The sequence below is a fragment of the Notamacropus eugenii genome, chromosome 2, assembly GCF_028372415.1.
Source record: "Notamacropus eugenii isolate mMacEug1 chromosome 2, mMacEug1.pri_v2, whole genome shotgun sequence".
Classification (NCBI taxonomy): Eukaryota; Metazoa; Chordata; class Mammalia; order Diprotodontia; family Macropodidae; genus Notamacropus; species Notamacropus eugenii.
In genome coordinates, this window is record NC_092873.1 from 287,224,035 (window position 1) to 287,250,054 (window position 26,020).

The 26,020-nt window shown below is 41.7% G+C and overlaps 2 protein-coding genes and 1 non-coding gene across 9 annotated transcripts in view; 2 read left to right on the top strand and 1 right to left on the bottom strand.

Annotated features, from left to right (window-relative positions):
- The first annotated feature begins 6,018 nt into the window (after nt 1-6,018).
- Nucleotides 6,019-6,432, top strand: LOC140530697 (small Cajal body-specific RNA 2). Its single transcript, XR_011976117.1, has one exon.
- A 3,530-nt stretch (nt 6,433-9,962) lies between these two features.
- CFAP276 (cilia and flagella associated protein 276) lies at nt 9,963-15,211 on the bottom strand. Its single transcript, XM_072644232.1, has 5 exons — nt 15,018-15,211; nt 13,122-13,238; nt 12,310-12,425; nt 10,575-10,705; nt 9,963-10,126 (listed from the first exon to the last, which is right to left on the bottom strand). Exons 1-5 carry the CDS (start codon nt 15,093-15,095, stop codon nt 10,056-10,058), a joined length of 513 nt encoding a protein of 170 aa, XP_072500333.1. The 5' UTR covers nt 15,096-15,211; the 3' UTR covers nt 9,963-10,055.
- Nucleotides 15,212-16,995: 1,784 nt separating this feature from the next.
- Nucleotides 16,996-26,020, top strand: part of ELAPOR1 (endosome-lysosome associated apoptosis and autophagy regulator 1) — a 110,396-nt gene continuing 101,371 nt past the window's right edge. For 6 of the 7 annotated variants that reach the window (XM_072644226.1, XM_072644229.1, XM_072644224.1 and 3 more), the window contains exon 1: nt 16,996-17,414. In XM_072644226.1, coding sequence (XP_072500327.1) covers nt 17,259-17,414 — 156 coding nt within the window. In that variant the 5' untranslated portion in view covers nt 16,996-17,258. Of the gene's footprint in view, nt 17,415-22,704; nt 22,813-26,020 lie in introns of all 7 variants that reach the window. The other variant, XM_072644230.1, reaches the window with a different exon arrangement.

Consider the following 26,020-nt stretch of genomic DNA (forward strand, 5'->3'; position numbering starts at 1 on the left):
TAAGTGACTTGCCCAGGGTCATACAGCAAGTAAATGTCTGAGACAGAATTTGAACTTGGGTCTTCCTGAGTCCAAGTCCAGCAGTATTCATTGTACCACCTAGTTGCTTCACATCCTGTATAGGAGCTGGTGAGATCAAGTGAGAAAGAGAGCAGAGAGAGAAAAGGGAAGAGGGCTTAGGACAGAGCCTTGGGGAAACTCTGTTAGTAGATATGGCATGGATGATTCCACAAAAGAAATTGAGGAAGGGGTGGTCAGAGATAGGAGAACCTAGAGACAGCAGTATCATGAAAACCCAGAGAAGAGGGGGTGTCTAGGAGAGGGATGTGGACAGCAGTATCTATTTAAGATCACAGGTTTGGAACTAGAAGCAACTTCAGGAGATATCTGGTCCCATCCCTTCATTTTACAGCTGAGGAAACTGGGATCAAGGAGGTGACTCACCCAAGCTCATACAGGTAGTAAATGGCAGAAGTGAAATTTGAACATGGGTATTCAAATTGGGAAGACCCTTTGTACCAACAGCATCAACTACTGTGGGGTGGGCAGAAAGCATGGAGATTGAGAAAGGACAGTTAGATTCGAAAATAAGAGAACACCAGTCACTTTGGAGAGAGTAGTTTCAGCTGAATTATGATGCTGGAAACCAGATGTTGAGGACATTGAACAGAGAGAGAAAGAGAGGAGATGAAGTGGGGCATTAATTGAAGATGGCTTTCTCAGCAAAATACGTAAGATATAGGACTACAGTTAACAGGGATGGTAGGACCAAGTAAGGATTTTTCAAGGATGGAGTGATGAGCATGTCTATAGGCAGCAAGGAAGAAACCAGGGAAGAAGAGAAACTTAAAAAATTAGAGGTGAGGGCAGGGGACAGATCTGCTGGATAAAATGATATGGGATGAGATCAAAAGTACTTGTAGAGGAGTTGGTCTTAGCCCAAAGGACTACCTCTTCATTAGAGACCTGAGCAAAGGAGAAGATGGTGGGTGATAGTATTATATGGATTTGAATTGAGGAAAAGGGGATAAGGAGCTTTTCTTAGTGAGGTATGAGGTTCTCAGCTGAGATAAGAGCAGGCAGAGGCTTGAGGAGAGAGGAAGAGGTTTGGAATAGTCATTGTTGTGAGTGGAATGGGGAACCTAATAAAGAGGAGTAGGATTGCCTTGCTGTAGTGAGGGCCCATTTGAGATTAAACAGCATAAATTTGTAGTGGACCCAATCAGCCTGGCTTCCTGACTCCAATTCTATTCAGCATCATGTTTATTGTTGTTCGCCCTTCGTTCTCAAAGAGGACCAATGACATTAGGAGGGTGATGTCTTGACTTGTAAGTGAATTGGATAAAAGTGAGGCAGAGCTGTGCAAAGTCATGAGTCTCACTCTCTCCTCCAGTCATTAGGAGTCTGATGGCAAGACATAAGTCAGGACAACTAGTGATGGTCTCTCACCCTCATGTACGTAAGTAGGAGAAGGAGGTGGGCAGGAGTAATCCAGGAGTAGGATTTGAAAAGGTGTGATTGGTGATAGGACAAAAGGCCAAAGGACTCAAGAATAGAGGATAGCGAGTTGAACTGTCTCACCAAGGGTTAGAAACTGTGAAGAGTGTGGCCAGAGTAGGGTGATGACCTGGGAAGGTACTAAAAAAGGGGAAATTGGAGGACAAATAAGAAGATTGGAGATCATAAGGCATAAGAGGAGATGGAATGATAAAATATTATGATCCAATAGGGGAAGTTAGGAGTTCTTAAACACAGAAGTGGGACATTTGTGGGTAATGGCGAAGTCATGAGTGTGACTATCCCTGTGCGTAGTTGAGGTACTAAATAAATCATGAGAGTAGAGTAGACTGAGAAACTAGAAAGTTAGGATATTTGAGGGAACATCAAAATATATGTTGAAATTTCCTTGTTGGAAGGCAGGAGCAGAGGGGGAGAGGGAGACTGAGCCACTAGTGAGGCAGTAAGCTCATTGATAAAGAGGAACAGGTTCCTGAGGGTCAATAGATAACTGACCACCAGGATCTGGATGGAGTGGTAAATCTGGATAATGTGAACCTCAAAGGAGAAGAGGTTGCTGAATGATGATGATAGAGGGAAAATCTGGAAAAGGTAGTGGGGAGCAAGGAATGTTCCAGCTTGACATGCAGGATGTATGTGTGTGTGTGTGTGTGCGCGTATGTATGTGTGTTAAGGAATGGGAGGAGGCAGAGGTGAGGGATGGATGAGACAGTATAGCCAATATTGGAGAGGACAACCATGGATTCATTGTCATCTGGATGAGGCAGGTGTCAGTGCGTACCAGCAGATAGAAGGAACAAGAGAGAAGAGGTTAAAAATGAAAGGAAGTTGGTTAATTATGGAGCAGGAGTTCCAAATGGCACAGTGGGAGGAGTAAACAGATCTGGAGAGGATACTGAAGGGGTATAGGGTTGATGTGGGTGGGAACAAGAAAGGGGACAGCTGGAGTTGGGGAATATATTTTGCTTATCAAAAGCTGGGGATTCAGTATCACTGGGATGGGGAGAGGAGGAAGGGCGGATTCCAAGCACAGAGTATCTGTGGATAGAACTTATGATAAATGCAGGTAACTAGAAGATTCAGGATTAGTACTCAAGATCTCAGCATGTCCTCATGTCATATGGTATTGTGTCTTAGGAATGAATCATCTGGAAGTCTGTCTCAAACTAGAAAGGAGTAGGAGGAGGTGTGTGGGCCATGAGGAACCCAGCCAGGAGACAAGAATTGATACATCCTGAGGTCCTACCTTGGTACTTCACTTCATGGCAAGCGCAAGCATGGTCTGGTGGCCTCTGGAAGCCTACTGAAGCAGGAGATAGTGTGTTTCACATCTGGAAATCTGACCAAGACATTTAAATTGCCCTTTTTGGTTTACATTTTCCTTACTAGAACCCTGTGAGGTAGGCAACACAAATATTATCATCCTCATTAAAACTGAATAAGTTATGTGCTGCCATAGCTATAAAGCTGGTGGGTAAAACATGCCCCAGGTCGCCTGACTCTGAAATTCAGTACCCTTTGTATAGTAACATTACTCCTACTGAGAACTGGTTTATCAGGTGGTGTGGTGGCTAGAGTGCTGGGCCAGGGGTCAGGAAGACTCATCTTCCTAAATTCAAATATGGCCTCGCACACTTAGTAACTATATGACCTTGGGCAAGTCACTTAACCATATTTGCCTCAGTCTCCTTATCTGTAAAATGAGCTAGAAGAGGAAATGGCAAACCACTCTAGTACCTCTGCCAAGAAATCTCCAATGGGGTCACAGAGTTGGATGCAACTGAAAAAACGACTGAACAATGACAAAACATGGGAACCAGGAGAATAGATATACAATGAAAATAGTAATATACAATATATAGTCATGGAAAATAATAGATAAGAAAGTAATATAAAAGATTAAAGGATCTAGGCAAAGAGGTTGGAGGACCCTGGGTGTAAAATGTTGCATATACATTTCCAGACACTATCCCACATATCAGCTGGTTTTCTTTAACTATTTTGCTTTGCTATAAGTGAGGATTCCATGCTTGAGGGGTTGGGACAGGGGAAAGGGTATAGCGAGAAATGATGTAACAACAAAAGGCATCTATAAAACTTTGTTTTAAAATTATGATACCATGGAATTACTGTATTCACTTAGTCACCTAGCAAAGCCTTTCAGTAGTACCACAAGAACATTTGGAGGATGAGGAAAAGTGGTTCAGTGTTGGGGGAACTTGAATTAGCTGGGAGGCAGGAGGATAAAGAGGGTAGAAAGTAGAGACCCTCTGGCAAAATTTATACTTTGTATCCATCTTGTCAGAGATTAGCCCTGTCTAGCTAGCTTTGTTACCTTGGATAAAACAATTAAAAAACAATGAAACTTTCAATTTTTCCTTTAATAAAATTAATTTGCCTTCTTCCTTTGAGGGCTGGGAGCTGATGCTACATTTATATTTGACCAAGGATGTCAACAATTAATAATAATAATGTACTTTTACATGGCGTTTTTAAGGTTTACAAAGCATTTTCCTAACAAGCCCATTATGGCAGGTAATTCTAACATTATCCACGTTTCACAAATGAAACTGATCAACAGAAGTAGCATCTTTTAAACACAAATTTTTTATTGGTATCTTTTGTTTTTATATCACCTACATTTCCCAATGTATTCTTCCCCCTCCCAAAGGAGATAGGGATTCTTTCTGTGATTTCATTCCTATCTAAGGAATTCCTAAGTGAGGAGAATACCTTTACCAGTGCAGGTGGGTTTTCTGCAACTTAAGGTTTTAGACAATTGCCTAAGTATTGAGAAGTTAAATGACTTGAATAGGACCACAGAGTCAGTATGTGTTGGAGATAGGGTTTGAACTCAAGTTTTCCTGAAGCCAGGCTGTTTCTTATTATAAATGAGGAAAACGTTTTCAAAATTAAGCAACATATTGAAAATGTCTAATGTTGTACATAATGTCTCACCGCCACAATCCCCTACCTCTGCAAGGAAAAGGTGAGAGTGTAAAAGCGTGTATCTTTAAAAAACTTATTTTTATTGATGACTTTTCTGTTTACATTTCCCAATAGGGGGCTTCCCCTCCTAGCAAACCCTTCCTATGTCAAAACAACAACAAAAAACGACGAAAGTTCACAAAACTAACCACTATATCCAGAAAGCCTGGTGCTGTATGCAATGTTTCACAACCATGGCTTCCCACCTCCTCAAAGCGGGGGGGAAGGGGGGGGGGCTGAGATAGGTGTGTAATGTCTTCTCTTTCTTCTTTGGAGCTAAGCTTGGTCCTTATAATTTTAAGTCATTCAGCTTCAATTGTTTCCATTTACACTGTAGTCAGTGTGTGTGTGGGGGGGCGTGTGCGTGTATGTATATATACATACACATATATATGTATATATATTGCTTACTTTGTATCAGTTCATAAGCAACATACATTTTTAAAGCTGGTCAGAAGTGACATCTCAGGTCTGGTGTATGGATTTTTCTGAGTTGTCACAAACATTACATTAAAAAGGAGAATGTAGAGAGGGAAAAATAACTGAAGACTGCCGCAGGGGCTCGATCAAGATCAAATATATCCTGAATATTTACCTTCTATATGTACAGCACAGGACATAAAAGAAGGAACGTGACAATCTGTCTTCAGTGAATTTATACTCTAAATCAGGAACATCTACTCTAAATAAAGAAAATATCTTCAGAACAAGATGAACAGTAGCAGTGGACTAAGGAAGAATTACTCCCCCAGGGCACTTGAGTAAATAGTACAGTGGACTTTGTAGTCAGGAAAGACAGAGATTCAAGTTGTGACTGATGTGTACTAGTTATACGACCCTGGCCAAGACACATCTCACCTCTCTGTGTTCAGGCACCTCATCTGTAAAATGGGACACTAATCATTATAGTGCCTATCTCACGGAGAAGCAGAGCACAATGGAGAGAGGACAGGCTTTGCAGTAAGCAGGATCTGGGCTCAGGTTCTGAGTACGGCTAGTTGGATACCCCCAGGCCAGTCACTGAAGCTCTCAGAGTCCACTCTACCACAGTGAGCTGCTGAGCGTATTGGTGGAGGCAGTTTCCATACCAGGAGTTCCCTACATCAAAGCTATCGTAGTTCCTGGACAAAACTAACCTATCTCGCAAGATTGCTGTGAAGAGAGCTCTCTGTAAAGCCCGTAGCGCCATATGTTGTTATTCGATTTCAAACCATTATAACGAATTCATTATTTTCCGCTCTCCCCAGGATGTGGATGTTATCTGTAGGGAACCAGGCTCCCTTATCACTTTCCAGCCTGGCGGGTTACCTTCCTTCAACGCCAGGGGGCAACGCCTGCCGACGGCTAGAACAGGCTCCATCCGGGGAAAGCTCTATGGTTATTCCCACAATCCCTTGAGACGAGGGGGCGGGGCGGAAAAGGCCGATGTTATATAAAAGGCGATGCAGGAAGGGGAAAGGCTTCATAGGCGGGATCTCAGTTTAGGGAGCGGTAAGGTTTCCGTACGCGGGGTGTCTGATGTGCGTGAGTGGCCGAGTTTAGCGTGCCAGGATGCGTGGAAGGCGAGTGAGTGTGTGTGCGTGCAAGTCCAGAGTGCGTGCGTGCAAGGCGAGCGCGTGCCCGCGTGCCGAGCCGGCCCTTCCTGAGCCCCTCCCCCCTACACTCTGATCTTATTTGATCGGGCCGCGCTCCCGCCTCGCCGGCCCGGCCCGAGATGAGAAGCTCCCCTCCCGCGAAGCCCCGGCCGCCCTTGGCCCGGGCGCTGTGCGGCGAGGCCTGTTCGAACAGGCGGCGGCAGCCCCCGGGCTCTCCGAGCCAGCCCTTCCGCGGGCCGGCCCGGGCCGGGCGCTCAGAAATGATGAGTTGATCAGATAGATGAGGCGGGGCTGGTCCCTGCCCTTGAGTATCGAGGCGATTCTGATCTGAGCGAGCCAGCCGCCCTTCCCCCAACCCCCGCCCGAGGACCCCTCCCCCTAACCCCCGCTGTCAGGTGCCACGAGCTCCAGCGGGCCGGCCGGCATCCTTGTAGCGATGGCCCGCAGGCCATCCCAGTGCAGGGAGGAGCGGCGCCGGAGGCCTGGAGGTCAGTGCCAGGTCTGCCTCCTCTGCGAAATGAGGATTTGGAGAGTGGTGGCCATCCTCTCTAAAACTGGAAGATCTCCTTTTCACGTTAAATAAATAAATACTATTCATCCTGCCATAGGAACGCTGGATGGTCTGGAGGACCAGCCTTGCAATTCAAACTGTCACCAATTGGTTACTTGACCTTAGGCAAGTCACAATCTCTAGGGGCCGTTTATTTCCTCAGCTATAAAATGAATGATTTGGCCTAAATGACTCCTGAAATTTCTTATAACTCTAGCTCCGTCTTCTTTTGGACAGGTACAGCGCTTTGTTATAGCCATCAATAACAGTGTATTATCAATTAGCCATTTATCAGTTGCCCACTATAATGTACCAGGTATTAGGAATGCAAAACAAATAGGAAAGTATCTGCTGGAAAACTTACATTGTATGGAGGAAACAATATGTGCTCATATAAATAGGTGTGTCTCTGATCCCACATTTTAAATATGTAAAATTATATATATATATATATATACACATAAAATATACAGATCATGTAATACTATATATAAATTGTGAGGGAGGGGAGATACTAGCAATTAAAGAGAGTAAAGTTTATTCTAAAAAGGTAGGTAGAATCAGAATTTGAAGGGTTTTAAGCTAGTCAGCTCCCTAAGCATTTATTTTGGATTTACTAGTGCCAGAGATAGGAAGAAAGCAACATTCTTCCTGCTTATAAGGACCTCATTCTAATGGAGTGACAATATGCAAATACTTGAGAACAAGATATATATATATATATATATATATATATACAGAGTAGGTGAAGGGAAATCTCAGAAAGAAGGTTCTGGGAGAAGTTGTTAAACTTGGAAAAGCCTACAGAAGGTGGAATTTAAATTGAGTCTTTAAAGGAAGCTAAGAGGCTAAAATAAGGAAAGAGAGCATGCCAAGCATGGGAGATAGTGCAAATGGTCTAGGGAAATGTGACTACTTTTCAAGGAATTCACTGTGTATTGTAGGGTGAAGTAAACAAGTAACTGATATGAAGGGGAGAGGAACTTGCAAAAGAGTGGTGGAGGTAAGGCTTAAAAAGGAATTTTAGAGAATGATAACTTTCATCTGGAGCTGCAAAGCTTCCCAGAGAGGTAACATCTGATGTAGACCTAGAAGAATAGTTCTCTGTGTGAACCTCATTCTAGGTAGAGAGGAAGTAGTAAGGAAAGACATGGAAATGGGGAAGGACAGGATGAAAATAAGGGTCAGAAAACAGACTGGTTCAGTTGGAACAACATGGATTATGTGAAGAACAGTATTGAAATAAAGATTGATGGTTAAACTGTAGTCAGATTATGGGGGTCCTTGAATGTCAAGGTCAGAATTTTGAGTTACTAGGGAGACAGTGACAAACCAGTAAAGGTTTCTGAGTCAAGGAGTGGCATGATCAGGTACAGTGGAGATTATTCAGGTGGAATGTGGAAGATGGATTGGGAAGAAGAGATTGGAGGCAGGAAATCCAATTAGGAAGCTGTTAAAATAATTGAGATAAATGCCTGAACTGGGTGACTTCAGTGGGAATGGAGGAGGACTGGATATGAAGGAAATTTGCACAGGTAGAAATGATATAATTTGATTGTGGGAAGTAAGGAGAGTGATGGAGCAAATGTGGCTTTAGGATTATACACCTAGGTGACTGACATAAATTAGGTCTGAGGGAGGGAGATTTAAGGGGTTGAGGATGAGGTTACTAGTTCAGTTTTAGATACGTTCAATTTCAGGTGCATGGACAGAGATAACCAGTAGTCAGCTAGAAATGCATGACTAGTGGAAAGAGGTTGGGAGGGAGAGAAGATTTAGGAGTCATATGAATGGAGGAAGTAACCATGGACTGAAAATGGAGATCACTAATGAAAGTGTATAGAAAGACTATCTAAGTTTTGTAAAACCCTAAGAAATAGCTAAACTTACTTTCAAACTCAATTCCCATTAGTCCAATAAAAAGATACCCAGCCTTGCCTCCATCCCAGTTCCATCTGTCCCTATGATCTGAGTCCTGTCTCCTTGCCCCTTAATGTTTATCCCTGTTTTCTACCTTTTAATTTTGCTCTATCAGTCTTTGTCTTTACATAACTTTTTCCAACCATTAAGTCAAATTCCTGTGGGCCAGAAGCAAAGACAGAATGTAAAGTCAGCCTCCCTGGTGTTACTTTCCTGATAGAAAAATGCCCAGTGTCAAGATGAAATTGCTAGCTTACTATGATGACCTAGAAACCAAAATTTTCTTAGTTCTGAATTTTATAGTAAACTGAGTCTCCTTGACTAATATTTGAATGTTCTGATAAGACTAAACCACAAATGTAAGACACTGGCAACAGCTCAGGGAATTGTCCTTCCCTTACTACTGAACCCCCAAGTAATTTATACAACTGAATGACACAAGGATGAGCTAATTAACTTTCTATAGCTCATACTGAACTGTCTATTCTTTCACTCATCACTTATTATGTAAGTGCACTAGACAACAAGCTCCTATCTCTGACTCATTAGTGGTGGTCCACTAGGCTTTCTCTCAATTACTCAAATAGCACATGAATCCAAGAGACGTCAGATCCAAGCACTGGCTGACGTTATATATTAGAGGGTATTGCTTCTCTAATAAGTTACTAGTGTCAGTATTTTGTATTACATAAACTAGGCTCAAGGGAAATTTGGCTTCGAGTTAAGGAAATTGTGGCAGGAGATAATGGAAAAGAAACAGCCCAGAACCATAAGACTTAAAACGCTAACTGGAATATAAGACCAACAGAACACCAAAGGGTGCTTCCCCATGTCCCCAAAGAAATCCCCAGTAATTTATGTCTGGGGAAGAAATATTGTGGACTTGGAGTTTATGTTTAAGAAGACCTGATAGGAGTGGGTGTCCAAAGCCATAAAAAAGAAGTGACTAAACTTACAAGCTTGTTGTTCAAGCATTTCCAATTCTTCATAACCCCATTTGGGGTTTTCTTGGCAAAGATGCTGGAGTGGTTGAACCATTTCGTTCTCCAGCTTATTTTACAGATGAGAAAACTGAGGCAAATGAGTAAGTGACTTGCTCAGGGTCACATAGCTAGTAGGTATCTGAGGCCAGATTTGAACAAACGAAGATGAGTCTTCCAGGCCCCACACTCTATCTACAGTGTCACCTAGCTGCACATAATTTACAAGCTACCCCCACCCAAACTTGCTCTTCCATTCCGAATCCATGAATTTGTTTATTTTTTCCCTCAATACTAAGAATTCTAGCTTGGGTTTGTTTTTGACTTTGGGGAAAGTTTCCCCCATTTTGCAGATATCCAGAGGGTAAGCTTCCCCCCTCCCTCCTGGGAAACATCAAATACCTTCAAAGGTTTCATCTGAACACAAATTTATTTAATGGATGTGAGTGACAGAGGGAGGGTCTAGTAGGTGGTCTTGGATTACTCATGTGGGCAATACTAAGACTAGGTGGAGAAGAAGCCACCATCGTTCTTGCGGGAGTAGCCGCCGTTGGTGGCTGCGTTGTGAGGGGCGACTGCAGAGAAATGAGACACAAGAATTAGTAAGCTGTGATGTTCAGATCAGTTGCCCTCTTGGAGAACCCTTGTCACTCCTGAGGTCTCAATGCATTCATGATTCAAGAAGCAGCCATGTAAAGTATAGCAGTGCCTTGCAGAAGTAAAACTTTCTCCTGCTGTAAAAGTAGTTACTGCTGTCTTTCTTCATTTCTCATGCTGTGCCCATCACTTCTAGGAACTGCCTTTAAGGTTAATTTTCTGTGTGGTCATTCGTTCTCTTGCTAGTCGAACCAACCCATATGCTCCCTAGACCTGATTTTCCCTAGCAGGTGGCACCACCAGACACTACCTAACTCCCTAAATGTCTCCATCACTGCTTTTGATAAGGAAAGTTTATGGCTTATGTGCCTTTTTTAAAGACAAACCCGCTTCACATCTGCCTCCCCAGTTATCAGCCAGCCTCACCTATGGTCCCTTGTACACTGTGGATTGATTCCTTTTTGGGACTGATCCAGTGTCTCATCATTGCTCGAGTAGTAATGGGAGGTAGGGGAGGAGGAGGCAGTATCTCATCTGGGTACTGGAGTTTGACGATTCTGGAACAAACCAGGGGAGGGTTAAATACAGCAGAATTCCAAAGCTGACCCGTAAGAATAGCTTTCCAGAAGCTCAAGGTTCATGTGGTCAGTCTTTTTACTTTTTTTTTTTTACTTCAAAGTTATTTTCAATTGTGATTAAAAACTCACATTAATATAGCACCTTCAAGGTTATGGAGCATTTTTTGCATACATTTTCTTATTTGATCATGCAAAATAGACAGTGCAAGAGTTTTCATCCTGCTGCCCAAATGAAGAACTGAGAGGCAGGGTGGAGTAGTGGATAGAGCAGTGACCTTGGAGTCAGAAAACCTCATTTTCAGTGCTATCTAAGACACTCACCAACTGATCCTGGACAAATCATCCACCTTCCCATAGGCCTTGGTTTTCCCAGATATAAAATGAGGGCATTGGATTCAGTGACCTCTCAGTTCCTTTCCCTCTCCAAACCTATGATCCTATGAACCTTTGACTGGCTCAGTTCAGCAATGAGTAAGTGGAGGAGGAAGTGAAGCATAATGAATAAGGCAGAACTTGGGAGTTGGAAAGATCTGGATTCAAATCCTGTAGGTCTAAATCTTGATTTTCTTTCGAGGGAGTCAACATAGTGGAAAAAACTTTGGCTTTGGTGTTAGGAGACATGAGTTCAAACCCCACCTTTGATGTGATTAATACCTACACATTCCTCTCCATTGCTAAGATCTTTTTCCTGTAGAATCTAAGCTCCTGGGAATCTTATCGTGAGAGCAAGAACATTTTCAATTCTGTTTTTGTATCCTCAGGGCCTAAGCCTTATATAGTAGTTGTGTTTGTTTAATGGAATTGCAGATTAAACATTTTTAAAAATACTTTTGCCTATTGGCCTTAGGCTATCCACTTAAAAGTCTCAGTCTCAGTTTAATACCGCATGTACTATTTTTTACAGGATGGTTGTTGTGAGAAAAGTGCTTTAAAATGTTAAAGGTCTGTATAAATGAGATTATCATTGTTTATTCAGGTTAGGGTAGCCCAAAGCTAGAGAAAAGCAATTTTCAGTCCTCTATACCTTGAGCTTATGTGTCAGACTGATGCAGAAAAACTGGAAATTGATTGGAATTGATTCCAAGGGTATTTCTGCTGAGCAGCTGGAGTGGGCTGGTGTATAGGGATGTCTAGCAAAGGGCACAGAGGGATTTCTGTCCATTTAGACATTAACTGAAAAAAAGAAAAGTCTATATATACAAATTATCATATTAATTTCTTTTCAAGCCAACAATTTACCTTTTGTGATCCTATTGCAGAAACAATGTAGCCTAGTGGATAGGACTACTAGACTTAGAGTCAGCCTTTCCTAGGTTCAAATTCTCTTTATGATACTTAGTGTGATTGTAGGCTTTGGTCAGCTTCCCTAGGATGTATCTACTAAGTGATAGAAGGATTACACTCTTCCAGGAGTTCCCTAGACTGATGAAGTCAGATCCTTCCTGACATAATCCTTGGCATAATTATACCATGATATTGAAGTGAGAAGGTGACAGGTAGATTCAGCACAGAAGCTCTGGGCCAAACTCTTCCACTTACATTACTGAATGTTCTTATTAGAATTCATTGTTTAATCCACTTACCCATGGGTATCATTAATGGTCTCCTGATGGACTAGTACCTGTGCCTTGTTCTGAAACAATCCAGTACGGTGGTCGTACAAGGCTGTTATTCGAAAATCCAAGTCATCCAAGGGGATCTGCAGTGGAGGCCAGCAGGACAGTCATTTATAAGCCTTTTGCTCTTGCCAGCTCTACTCCTCTTTAAGCCTCCCCCAAAGAGCTTGGGCTGAGACCCAGCAGTAAACCTTATACAAGGTGTCCCAAAAGTCTCAGTACTGTTTAAAGTTCTAATAGCTTAAAAACTATTTCTTTGAGTTCTAGTAGATTAAATAGATTAAAACTGCACTAAAACTTTTGGGATATCCTGCATAAGAGGCATTCCTCAGTGCTTAATACAATAATCCTTTAATTATTACCAGGTTTGATTTTCTGATTTAGATGAGTCTAATCCCTACTCCCCTTTCTAATAAAGACCCCTGAGAGGATTTTATAATTGACTTGTACTATATGAGATCAATATTAATCCATCCCATGGTTATGTTTCTCTTGCATTTTAGGCAATGGAAAGTGTGAAGTTCACAGAGAGATGGTGACTTGCTCAAGGTGAACCAGAGCCAAGAACATAATTTACTCTTCATGATTCTTTTTCCAGAAAACTGAGAATTGGGTGATGAGTGGGGTAGGAGAGTTTTGGATTACTTTTTTCATAGACCTTCAGATTATAGAGAGGAGGGAGAGACCTTCCAAAAGATCAAAATCTGACCATATTTCTTTACAAATTGTTCTCCTAATGGTTCCAGGACAGGAAGAAATGGATTCTTAGTTCTTTGTACCTCTGGGTCATAGAAATATACATCCCTCCTGATACTGGCAGTTGTGGTAGTTGCATGAAGCCGGCTCCAGGGATCCTGTTGCTGGATAATATGGGTTGGGTTGGTGTAGGGAGCTTTCTGAAAGACACAAATCACAGCCATCAGAGGGCTCTGTCCTAGTGGTCTTCATGACAACTATCCACATGTTCCTCTGCATTGAGAAGCTGCATCTCTAGAGTTAGATACAGGATGACAGTTGTTGCCAGAATCTCAATTCTTGAGTGTTTCAAGTCTTGATAACTGGCAAAATGATGTTTATCATACAATGAAATAAGGAAGTCAAGAGGAGATGCTTGTTTGGTAGAAAGGTGAGTTTTAGGTTAGAGATTTTGAGGTTTGTAGTGACAATATCCAAATGTAAATGCCTTAGTAGTGTGATGTATATAGTGGTCCAGAGTTTGGAAGAGAGTGTCTAGAGATATAGATTTAGAATTCAGCTGCAAAAAGGTGATAACTGAAACCATGAGAGTACTTGAGATTTCTCAAAGAGAGGAGGAAAGAAAAAGAAAAGAAAAGTTAGGGAGGGAAAAATTCATGTAGAAGTTGGAAGACCAAACAAGAAGTGGTAAGAGAGTCAGGGAAATCAGGATAATTTGTCATAGAGGCAAATGAAGGAAAAGATGTTTAAATGATAGGGCTGGTCAACCTGCATCGTGATATAGAGAAGTCAAGGAGAATGGGAATTAAGGAATCTTATAGGATAGAAAAGAAAAAAAACTTATGGAAGCATCAAAACATAATTAATACCCTAACTACAGGTTTTAAAAGTCCATTATCTTATTGAAGCTAATATAATCACATTAAAACTAAGTATACCATATAGTCATGCAATTATTTCAATGCCTGTTTTTTGGCTCTCTAAAATAAAAGTTTCTGATTGTGAGCTATGTGCTGTTATAAGCATTAGGAGACAGAGAATAAAGCTCTTTGGTTGTTGTTGGTGGGTTTTTTTTTGTTATAAAGTAGCAATTACTCTAATTTCTCTTATCCAGATTCTCCACTTTAAGCATCCAATCACTTAAATAAAAAAATAATTTACATTCCCAAATAGTGCCTTGCATATAGTTAGGCTTACTTCTAATTAAAATTGGCTATTCTATGCAAAACATTGTTCTAGGGCTGAGGATGCAGACAGACACTGTTCCTGTTCTCAAGGAACTCCGGGTCTGATGGAGAAAGAAAAAGAAATACCCAAATATTTAATATACTAGGGTGCATGAGAAAATGCAAAAGAAAAATCTTTGTAAAGTGCTATGAAAAATTAAGGGCCTTGACAAATATTTATTGTTGCTACAATCTTTTAAAAATCCAGGAGTCTGGAAAGATTGAAGGATGGTATTGAAAATAAATGTATGACTTTTACCCTATATTAGAGCACTTCCTTTCACAGCACCCACTGTTCACTCCGAATGACTCAAGGCCGAAATGATAGGATACTGAGATAGGAGAACCTTAGGAAAACGAACTAGTATAAAGTTACATTGCTTTAAACTGAATCTTGCTCACTTTGGGGGTACTAAAACCTTTTGTTTACCCAGGAGCGCATCTCCAGGACACCCCATGAACCCATCAATTTCCAAAAGCCTATATAGGAAGACAAAGACCATGAAAACTTCCTCACAGGATAACAGTAGTGGTCATTTATTTAAAAATAAGCCTCCTGGACGGCTAAGTCCTCCAGATCGAGGAGTTTATGGCTGTCCTGATATTATACGGCAGGTCAACTGAATGAGCAAGGACTCGAACCTGTCTTCAGATTCGAAATCTTGTGTTAATTCTCCGTGTTCTTTCACCCCTATGTCTCTCTGTCTTGAAGAAAGGAAAAGACGCCACCCTCTCAGATTCTTGGTGATATACCTGGGAGTCCCTTTTGCCCACGTAGGTATCTTCATTCCCGAACTTGGGGCTTTGTAAAGGGTCTGGAGTAGGGGACATAGTGTGAAGCGAACTCCGTCTAAGCGCGCTGAACCAGCAAACACTAGCAAATTCCCAGTGTCGCTTGTTTGGAATCCCACGCCCCGGTTGCTTGGTGACACCTCTCCTCCTCTGTGACTAGGGAGGCCCCTAGCGTCAGGATTTTATCTCGTCTAAGTGACGACACATAGCGCTGCCAGAAAAACTTTGCAAAGTGGGGGTGGGTTAGGTTAGGGTTACTGTTAAGTCATTTTTCAGTCGTGTCCGACTCTTCGTGACCCTGTTTGGGGTTTTCTTGGCAAAAATACTGTAGTGGTTTGCCATATCCTTCTCCAGCTCTTTTTATAAATGAGGAAACTGAGGCAAACAGGATTAAGTGATTTGCCCAGCATGACACAGCTAGTTAAGTATCTGAGACTAGATTTGAATTGAGATCTTCCAGACTCCAGGTTCAATGCTCAATTCTCTCTGCACTGGATTAAGCAACAGTGTCGAAAACTAAACCCGTAGCTTTCCAGGAGTCTGCAGGAGAGAAATTGCCTCCCGTGATGACAGACAATGCACGTTTGAGATTTCTGCTTTGGGGGAAAAAGTCATGAAAAATGGTGTGGAAAGTTACTTTCCCCAAGTAGTAGGAAAATGACATTTCGGCCAAACTGTTAGGGAATTCGACATAGTTACTTGTATTTCTTTAGCCTTGTAACATTAGCAAAGCACTTTTCTCATAGTCTTGTGAGGTGGTCAGTGCAAATATTTTTATCCTCAAATAGGCATGGGGTAACTGAGACACGGGTTAATTGACTCGCCTATGGCCACATAGTGAATATCAGAGCCACAATTCAGTTAAATAAATGAATAAAACCTTCTAAACCCAAGGGATACAAATAGAAAAGTAAGATAGTTTCTGCCCTCCAGGAACTAATATTCTCGTGGAGTAGGCAACACGTATGGAAGGTTTCAGCTGAAAGTCAAGATGGAAAAGTTCTCGTGGTCCTTAGAGTTTATCAGCAAAGCAGATAGTAACGCTCCTTCTTAAATGTCATTTCCACTGATAAAATCTTAGCTTTCTAATGTTGAACCACTGGACCATGCCAAACACTTCAGAGAAAAGAAGCCTGGCGCATGCTGCCTCTTGTCTCTCCTACAAGGTCTCCCAACACTCATCCTTGTACTTTTGTTCCCCTATAGACAGAGTTATTTATTCGCAGTAAAATGTCCTGTATTTTGGAACTAGAGGGGCCGCTGGAACTGGACCTATGATTTCACAAATGGAATAATTATATGTAAAGCACTTATATAAATGTTGGTTATCTTTATTGGTATGGGGAGCTCCCAGCAAAGAAGTTCTCTCTACTAAGGCTGATCAGCAGGTGCTCTGTAACGCCTAGTCACAGAGTTTGACGGAACCGGGAGAGATAGTCACAAAGCGACGTGTGTCACAGACTGGACTTCAGTCTGGGTCTTCTTGACGCCGAGGTCGGCTCTCCATCCGCTACACCGGTTGCTTCGCAAATGGTAGCCCTTACTTCTTCCCTTTTTCTCTCCGTTGCAAACACGTCTTAAACTCTAGTAAACCAGAAAAGACAAACCTGACCCAGCACCAGTTAACCGGTCTACCTCCTAATCAAAAGAGTCTAGTCTGCCTTTGGAATGAAGGAAAGAAGACTGAGAAGCAGTTCCCTAAAATAGAGAAATACGTCACGCAGGGAGCCGCATTTAAAAAAACAAACCAAAACCCCCTGATGCACCTGGACCATGAGCCAGTAGATTTTTTTAATATCTCGAGCTCCATTTCCACGCGCGGTTTCCGCGTCTGTTAAGCCGTTTGCAGTCCTCCAGCGCTCGTCCTCCCACGCGGCGCGCGTGCTTGGGCGGTCGCTTAGGCGGCTGCTGCTGCCATGGCGACTGGCAGGTGAGCGGCAAAGGCGCCGCGCGTGGTCCCTTCCCCACCCTCGCGGAAGGGAGGAGGAGGCGGTTGCCAAGTGGACGCCAGGAGAAGGAGGAGAAGGGGAAGGAGGGAGGAGGAGGATGGGCGGCCCTGGGCTAGCAGCAGGGAGGTGACTGAGGCGAGCCCAACCCCTTGCATCCTCCCCCCTTGTGCCTCCCTCCTCGTTCTGCTGCCTTCTGCCAGCAGAAGCAGTGGCGGCGGCAGCACCTGAGGCTGCGCTCTCTCCTGGCAGCGCTATGGCTAGAGCTGGGAGCAGCCTCCATCCTTCTGCCAGAGACTGGGACAGAACTGAGAGGCCTCCTGCTGTCTTCCTCCTCCTGCTGCTGCCGGGGCTCTGGGCTGGGGCTGCTTTCCAGGTGGCTCAGGGAACCGAGCTTCACGCCTGCAAAGAGGTACCATCGCCTCCTCCCTCCTCTTAGCCAGAGATGAAGAGTCAGCTGGAGACTTCTTGGGGCTAAAGAGGCCCAAAGAGTTTGGGTTCTTGGAGGGAGGGAGGGAGGGAAGGTGGGACAGACTGTGGCGTCATAGAAATGTCAAACCCCTAGAGGCTTTAGGAAATAGAACATCTTCACCCTTTGGGTGTCCAACCTCTCCTCGTCCCTTCCTCAGGAGTAGAGGAGCCTGGGCCCCTGGAGTAGGAGAGAATGGAAGAAGGAAATGTCCTTCATCTGGAAAGTAGGGGAAAATAATCAGAGTGATTCAAAACAAAAGGCGAAAAATATGATGGAGCCTCAGAAAGAAGAGGGATGAAGTGATAGGAGAATGGAGTTAGGAAAGTGGAAGGAAGAAGGTAGAATGATCTAGTTGACCAATTTACATTTTCAAGGAAAGAATTGGGTGGAGGGAAGAGAAAGAAAAGCCAGGGGTACCTCCCCCAAAAAACTCCACTTCTCCCCCAGGATTAAATCCAGTAACTTTTCAGTTGGGGAAATGGACCAGGATCTTTCCTCTCTGTACCTTTTAAAGGGAGAAATGTGCTTTATTTTGCATCTGGCCACGATACTCTCTCTTTCCAGGTAGTTCTTTGAATTCTTTCAGCATATTCTTCCTCAGTCAACCCCTACACCTTTTCTGCATTTCTGAACTTGCCTAAAAGCTGGATTATCCAAATGTTTCTGAAATGTTGGTAGCAAAACTTACAATTTAGTGAGTGTCTCTTGACCAATTGACTCGTGAAATACCTTTGTTGTTGTTGTTGTTGTTGTATAAGAATAGGGAATGGTGTTAGAAGTAGCAAAAATTTCTTGAGTTTCTACAATAGTGAAATAGAATAATTTTGGTTCTTCTCTGAATAACTTTTCCTAACCATATGGTACAGTTAGTAATAGAGTATTTACAGCATTAGGGGAGACTTAATAGACATGCTCTGTAATCTCTGTGAAACGTTGACTATTTCAAAGCAGGTCCGGTTCCAAACTGCAAAAAAATGATTGTAAATCCCAAATTTGACACCACATTTTATATAACTTTTTTTATTTGCCAGTGATTGTTGGATAGACACAAAGAGGACACTTTATGGTTTCATTCCATCGCTTAGTAGCTGGTAAGTCTGTTGGCCAGACCTTGAAGAGACAGTTGAGGAGTTTGAGATGAATTTTTAAATGAAGAAATGTGTTCTCCTTCACATATGTAATTATCCTCAGGATTCAGTGTAAACTACTCTGTTTGGCATTTAAAGCTCTTGATAACCTGTCTTATTTCTGTCTCTCCAATCATTCTATACTTTATTCACCTCTATCATTTTCACAGTCTACCTATTCTGCCCTATTCTCTTGTAAGACATTCTTATCTCCTGTCCCTGTGCTTTTGCACTAACTGTCCCTCCTTCTCTATTCCCTCACGCCTGCCTCAGTTCCCCTGGCTTCATTCAGTACTCAAATGGAGTACCTCAAATTCCACCTTCTGCAGCTTTTTTTTCTGTTCTCCCTGAAGCTAGTTCCTTCTCCTCTGAGATTATCTTCTCTCCATTTTGTATATATCTAATATTGCCTAGTTATTTACATATTGTCTTCCCCATTAGGATGTATGTTTCTTGAGAGAAAGGACTGTGATTTTGCCTCTCTTTGTATCTTCTGCACTTAGCTAGAATGGTGTCAGGTGCATAGTAAGCCCCTAACAGATATTGTTGACTGATATTTGAAGATGATACTACTAACACTTCATCATTATGATACAGGGTTAGATTTTCATTTCCAGTAGTGATCATGGGTTTCAGTCAGCTATCACAAGATACATCTAGAAACCTACAGCATGTCTTAAGAGTTTCTTGGCCCATAGAGATCAGATGCCCAGCTTAAATAGTAGGAGCACTGTATGCTAACCAACTTAGCCAGTCTGCCCAGACAAGTTCTTTTAGTTGGAAGTCAAACCTGGGGGCTCTGGAGTGGAAAACTGGTATTCTTCCACTGAATTAACAATTCCCATTAGAAATAGAAGAAGTTGGGGAAAGTTTGACAACAAATTATTTCATCATGTTGTGGGGAGGAAATTAATATTTGGGAACACAGACTTTTGCCTTTAAATTAATAATAAGCATTATAAACACAATAAACTATAGGGAATCTTTTGCTCTATCAATTTAGACTTTCCCCCCCTCCTCACATTCTTGAAGTCATCTAGTTTTCTTTCGCCTAGACTGTATTAGACTACAGTGTAGTCTTGGGAGCTTGTGAGACCGGGGACTGCAGCTGGTAGCCAAGTACAGTATTGTTTGCACACACCTTCTCCAAACAATGACCAGTAAATCACTGGAGACTCCCAGAATTCACCTCCAAGAAGGAAATAAATTCACCTCATTGATAGTCTTAATTTATGGAGTTTGAACCAGATTCTGAAAAACTCTGGATTCCTAAACCATACTCATAATTTTAGAAAGGGAAAATTCACCTCTTGTTTGGCCAGAGACTATTTCAGTTTTAAGATTTTTGTTTGGATTTCTAATAAACCCATACTAGAGAATCCAGCCCTACTTTCATAGGAATTTTTTTTTTTTTTTTTGGCCAAGGGCTACAGGCTTAAGCAGAACAATAGCATTTAATAACAAGCCAGCATTTACACCATGCTGGAAACACCTTATATGCATTTGCATTTGTGCCTTGAAATCATTGAATGAGGCAAGTCCTTTTTAGCAATACTCTAATTGCTTCTAACCCTTCTGACAATTGCTGGTGTCGTTTCCTTGGTTCCTGAGAGCCAGGGTAATCCCCTTGGGATCTAATAAGGCAGAAGGAACACTGGATCACTTGGTTAGTTGGGGCAGAGGTGGAAGGATGAATGTGAGTTCTTGACTCTTAAATGTGTGCTGAGGCTTGACTGGCCTGTTCCTAGATTTACCGTGGTCAGAGTCACTCTCAAAATGAAACATCCTGTTTGGATGTTTGTTTTAAATTAATCATTTTTTGGCCCCTGAGCTAGTGCTGGCTCAGAAATATCCTGATGGAATATTTCTTGTGATAGCAGCATATCTCCATTAAAGAATACAGGAGCAGGAAAACCATCTTTGATCTCAACTTCTTTGTTCAGAAAACAGAAGCTATGGATGCCGGATGTGTGGTTCCCTTATCTCTTTTTAAAGGAGTCACCTAGATTAATTGAAGAGGAAAAGCTTCTAGGGGAAAAAAAAAAGATTTCTAGTACCCAAAACTGAATTTTAGTTAAACCCTGGACCTGAAGAACCCTTACTAGCTCCAAGTTATACCCAGTACTTCTTTAGTATTTGCACATATCAATCGTCTTATTGACATGATGATCTCTTCAGGGGTGCAGGCTGCAACCTTTCCACACCTCATCCTGGTTGACTCTTTATGTTCTCCAGAAAATCCTCCGTAGGGGGCCCACCCAATATGCTAGGAGCCTTCCTCAAGGTCTTTTAATATTCCGTGGGGTACATTGCCCTATTTGGGCTGCCCAACTGTTATCCTTTACTCTTATACATGACTGGCCTTATTTTCCGATTGTATCTCTTGGAAAGATGTCTTTGAACTATTTCTTATTTGCAATCAATTAGTCATTGTTCATATGACCACCATGTACCTCTCCAAATTTTGATTCATTGAACACTTTAATATTCTATGATTTGCAACTGGAAGGCATCCCTGGAAGAATATTGGTATTAAAAGAGATGGGTGTTTGTTTTAGGTTAATCCCTGTTCAATTGAAAAAAAAAAGGATAGCAAACTTTAAAATACCAAATAACAGTCACCATTGTCAGGTCATTTTCTATTCTTATGAAAAAGTCATTTTTTACCATTATCTATTCTTTTTCTCAACAAATTTTTGAGCATCTGCTATGTAGTAGTCACTCCTTCAGGCATCAGTTGATGTCCCACCTTCTGTAAGAAACCATTCCCAGACCTCAGCATTTCCTTCAGCCAATCCTCATGTGACATGAATTGAAAGTCATTCCTCATCCTGATTGCCTTCCTCTGGATGCCCTCTAGTATATCAACATCCTTCCTAAAATGTGCTGAGAACTAGGCACAGTATTCCCAGTCTGCGAGCAGAGTAAGGTAGATCTATCACCTCCGGATAATCTTAGAAGTCGCAGCTCTCAATGTGGCTCAAAATTGCATTAATTTTTTGGCCTTCCATATTGCACTGTTGACTAGATCTCTTCCAAATAAAATGAAAACTACGTTCAGTAGTAAATAAATAAACTATTATCTAGCCAATTTGCCCTATCTTGTAGTTGTGAAGCTTTTTATTTGTTTGTTTGGAAACCAAAGTTAGATTTATTCATCGCAAGTCTCATCTTACTGATTTGAGCCTAATGTTAAAACCTATAAAGATCTTTTTGAGTCTTGATTCTATCCTCCATTGTGTTAGTTATCTCTTCCAGCTTTGATTAGCATACTACCTATGGCTTTGGTTTTTGTTGTTGTTGTTTTATAATCAAATTTAAATAGCATAGGACCAGGCATAGCTCCCTAGGATATGCCACTAAGACCTCTAAATGAACAAAAACATCATTGACTACCTTTTGAGTCCAATCATTTAATGAGTTACAAATCCATCTAATTGTCTTATTGTCTAGCTTATGCCCCTCCCTACTTTTCTACAAGAATCATGCGAAATATTTTATTAACAGCTTTGCTAAAATCCAGATAAACTATATGAGACAAAAGCATGCAGGTGAGAAATAATATAGGTATAACATAGGGAACATTGCGTAATCCAGTTTGAGTGGAATATGCATGCATATAGGGGATTTAATACGAAATAGAATTAAGTTGTTTGGAGCCATATTGGGAAAGGCTGAACGTAGTTTTCATTTCATTTAACTGACAGTGGAAACCAGTGAAGGTCTTTGAGCATCTGAGTGATGTGATCAAAGTGGTGCAGGGACTATTTGGTTGTAGTTAACAGAACAAGGGGAATCAGAGGGACTGAAAAATGGCTAACCACTTAGGAGTCTAAAAGTGAGAGAGCAAGGTCTTTAATGAGAGTAGAAGGAGTAAGATCGAAGGTTCTGATTAAAATAATCAGTAGGATTGAAAGACTGGTTATAGGTAGTAGGCAAAGGAGGAGTCACCTACCAGTCTGGACTCTGAAAGCTGAGGAAGTGGAAGAATGAACAGGGCCATTAACATAGATAAGGAGGAGCTTTGTTAGGGTATATAAACACATGACTTTTCAGCTCTAAATTCTCTTTCCTGATTTATTTTTCTTCACGGTACCTTCTAGGCCTTATACAAGTTCTGTGCCCTATTTCTGGTTCCAGCTCTGCAGAAAGAAGGGTTAGTGCAGAAGATGTGTCTTCTTCTACCTTTCAGAAAATAGTGTGTTAACATGGTAAATATGAAATTATTCCTTATGACCTTGGGTTTTTGAAATTGGGTGTTACAAATACACTGACTTCTCTGGGGAAAGTGTTTTACAGAGAGGAAATAAAAATTCTGTATTTTATTTGACATAGTTTGACATAATTACTATTCAAGTTTCTCCTGGATTACTGCCTTGTGATGGCAGAAGGGCTTGTGTGGTTCATTGAAACTTTGAATTATGCCATGCAGATTACCTACGCTGGACAGGTCTTAGTGATGAGTTGTGACAAAAGGCAATCCACTGAAGAAGGAAATGACAAACCACTCTGGTATCTTTGCCAAGAAAACCCCATGGACAGTATTAAAATGGTAAAAGAGATGACATTGAAAGACGAGCCCCTCAGGTTGAAGGGCCTGGCATGCTATGGTCCACTGGGTCAGGAAGAATTGGACATGACTGAATAACAACAAAGCAGTCTATGTAACTGTCTTGTTTTATTTGATGAGGGTGGGAGGAACTAATGAATTATATGATCTTGGAACTGGAAGAAACTCAAGAAGTCATCTAGTCCTCCTGCCTCGAGGTATGTGATGATGCCTTGTGAAGTTTGTACATATTGTGGAACTGGAGCTGCACAAGTAACAAATTAATTCTGGTGAGTTCAGATTTAATTTGAAAACAATCTAGTCTCATTTCTTAACTAATTTTTTTCATTGTGCTACTAGTCACTAGTTAGCAAAAACGACATGCTTTGCTAAGGGTGCTCCTCATTACCAAAACAGTGTAATCAACTTGGACTGGACCACCTGTACTCAAAAGGGTGGACAGTTCCTACAATCAAAGGCTCAAAGCCTCTGGGGAATGGGTTGACCTCCTGAGATGGCAGTTTTTTTCTAGCTGTTATTAGCATTCTGTGTGATGCCAATGGGGTGAGGGGACTGAGGTGAAAGGAAGACAATGGATGGAGAATAGGAATAGCCACAGTAGTTATCTGGGGGACATCCTGATGCCTTGGCTTGTTGGATTAGGTTTTATTTTAAGAACTTGAATTATTAATAGTTTAATAACTAATGGCAATTTGTTGTTGTTCAGTTGTGTCTGATTCTATGTGATCCTATGGACAAGGTCCTTGGGGTTATCTTGGCAAAGATATTGAAGTGGTTTGCTATTTCCTTCTCTGGTGTGTCATCATTTTACAGATGAGGAATTGAGGCAAGGGGTAAAATGACTTGCCTAGAGTCACACAGCTAGTAAGCATCTGAGGCCAGATTTGAACTCAAGGCAGCTGCCCCAAGAACAGTTTAATCATCATCAGATTCAGTACCATTCTTCTCACCTGTTAAAGTTTTGAAAAATGAGTAGAACACAGAACTTTGGACATTTGAAGAACCAAGAAATACTGAGTTTTTATTAGGGTTTTTTGGAATATTGGCAGTTTTACATTTTATACTCAAAGCTGGCTCACTAATGTTCCATGTTAGACAAAGTTTCAATGATCTTCTCTGGCTTGATCCTTGTACACCTCATTCTAAAAAGGAAATTTCCCAATGAGGTAATCTTATCATCTTTCTATAAGACTTATTGTTCTATCTCTAATCTTTCAATAGAGGACTCTTTTGCTTTTTCCTCCTAAATGCTAACGTGATCTCATTCGTCAGGTGATTCTGCTTTCCTCTGAGAATCTCTAAGGGCAATGATGTCATTTTCCCAGCCATATAGAAGTCTAATAGCAAAATGTCTCAGAAATGCTTAGCAGAGTGCTTGGCACATAGTTGGTACTTAATAATATTTATTGATTGATTATTGCTCTCCAAGGAATTTTAATTCCTCTCTGGGTGGTGGGGTTGTGATGGGGGGGAAGCAAGCAGTTAGAGACAGAAATCTGGCCATTTTACTCTCCTCAGAGAAGGGGTACCAGGCTAGAGTTACAGCTATCTGTTAAATATTTTTAGTCTATGGAATGGGATTTTCAGGCTCAGTATAACTTTTGATCACCATCTATTATTAGGAAAAGGAGGAGACCCCAAGCTTTATATTCAAGTCTTGACTGCTTTCTCACCAAATACCAGTTCTATGATGAGCACACAGAATTAAAAATCACAAAGAAATCCACTTATCCAAATCATAGCAAAATGGAAATCAGAGAAAGAAGTATATGTAGGGAAATATGTACCAGACAATACAGAGTGAAGGAGTCTCCCACTGGGAGTAAGGTAATTCAACAAAGAGAGCATCGTCGATATCGCCCAAGGGGAAGATTCTCTAAGTCTCTAGCGTAGGAATCTGGGGATGAGGACTTGATGGATGGCTCGCTCCTTTCATGTCAGCTTCTTCCAAGAGACTTTTCCTTCAGCTACCTGAAATGGGATTGGCATCTTCCACCTTCTCTCTTGAAGCTGGAAGCCAGAAGTACCTGAAGTGATGTTAAAAGACTGCTGAGGAGACTCTTGAAGACACTGAAGTTTTTCTCTGCCACTCTGGCTAACTCCACCTCACCCTCATGAGGACGAGTCATTACTACCAAGACGAGATCATTTCAAGAGGCTTTGGGACTAAGGTTATACACACTGAAGTAAATGGAACACTAAAACCCAAATCTAAGTCTATCAAGCAGCCTCAGGGATAAAGAGGAACAGAAGGAGGGATGGGAAGGCCTGACAGGTGCTTCTGCTTCATGTAGCCATCATGGTGGTCTGAGAAGTAGTCAGATAGGCTCATGCATCTTTCTCGTTCAGGACTCTCGTTTCTCAGGTGATGAAAACTGCCCAATTTGTCACATTTCCTCCCAGAGCTGTGCTCCTGTGCCCTGGGGAAACAGAAACAGATGATTATGGCCATCTGGCAAGCAATGAAAAGCTTTTAAAAAAGAAAAATTCTTTTCATAATTCCTGGGTATTCCATTTTTAAAACTCCATGTGGAAGCCACAATCTGTAACCTATTTTGAGGTTGTCATTGCTTTTTCAAGGGGTTTCCATCATCTTTGGCTTGGCTTGTATTACTAAACCCAGAATCACAGATTGAATTACAGAATTGTGCTGTTGGAAGGGATCCCAAAGTCCTTGTAGTCGAGGCCTTCCCCAAAGCATGCGTCCTGTCTATAATTACCCTGTAGTTGAAGCCTTCTCCAAAGCATGAGTCCTGTCTACACCAACCTGGACAAGGGGTTACCAGTCTCTGATTAAAGACTTACTGCCTTCCAAAGCAGTCTATTCTGCTTGAGAGCTCTAATTATTA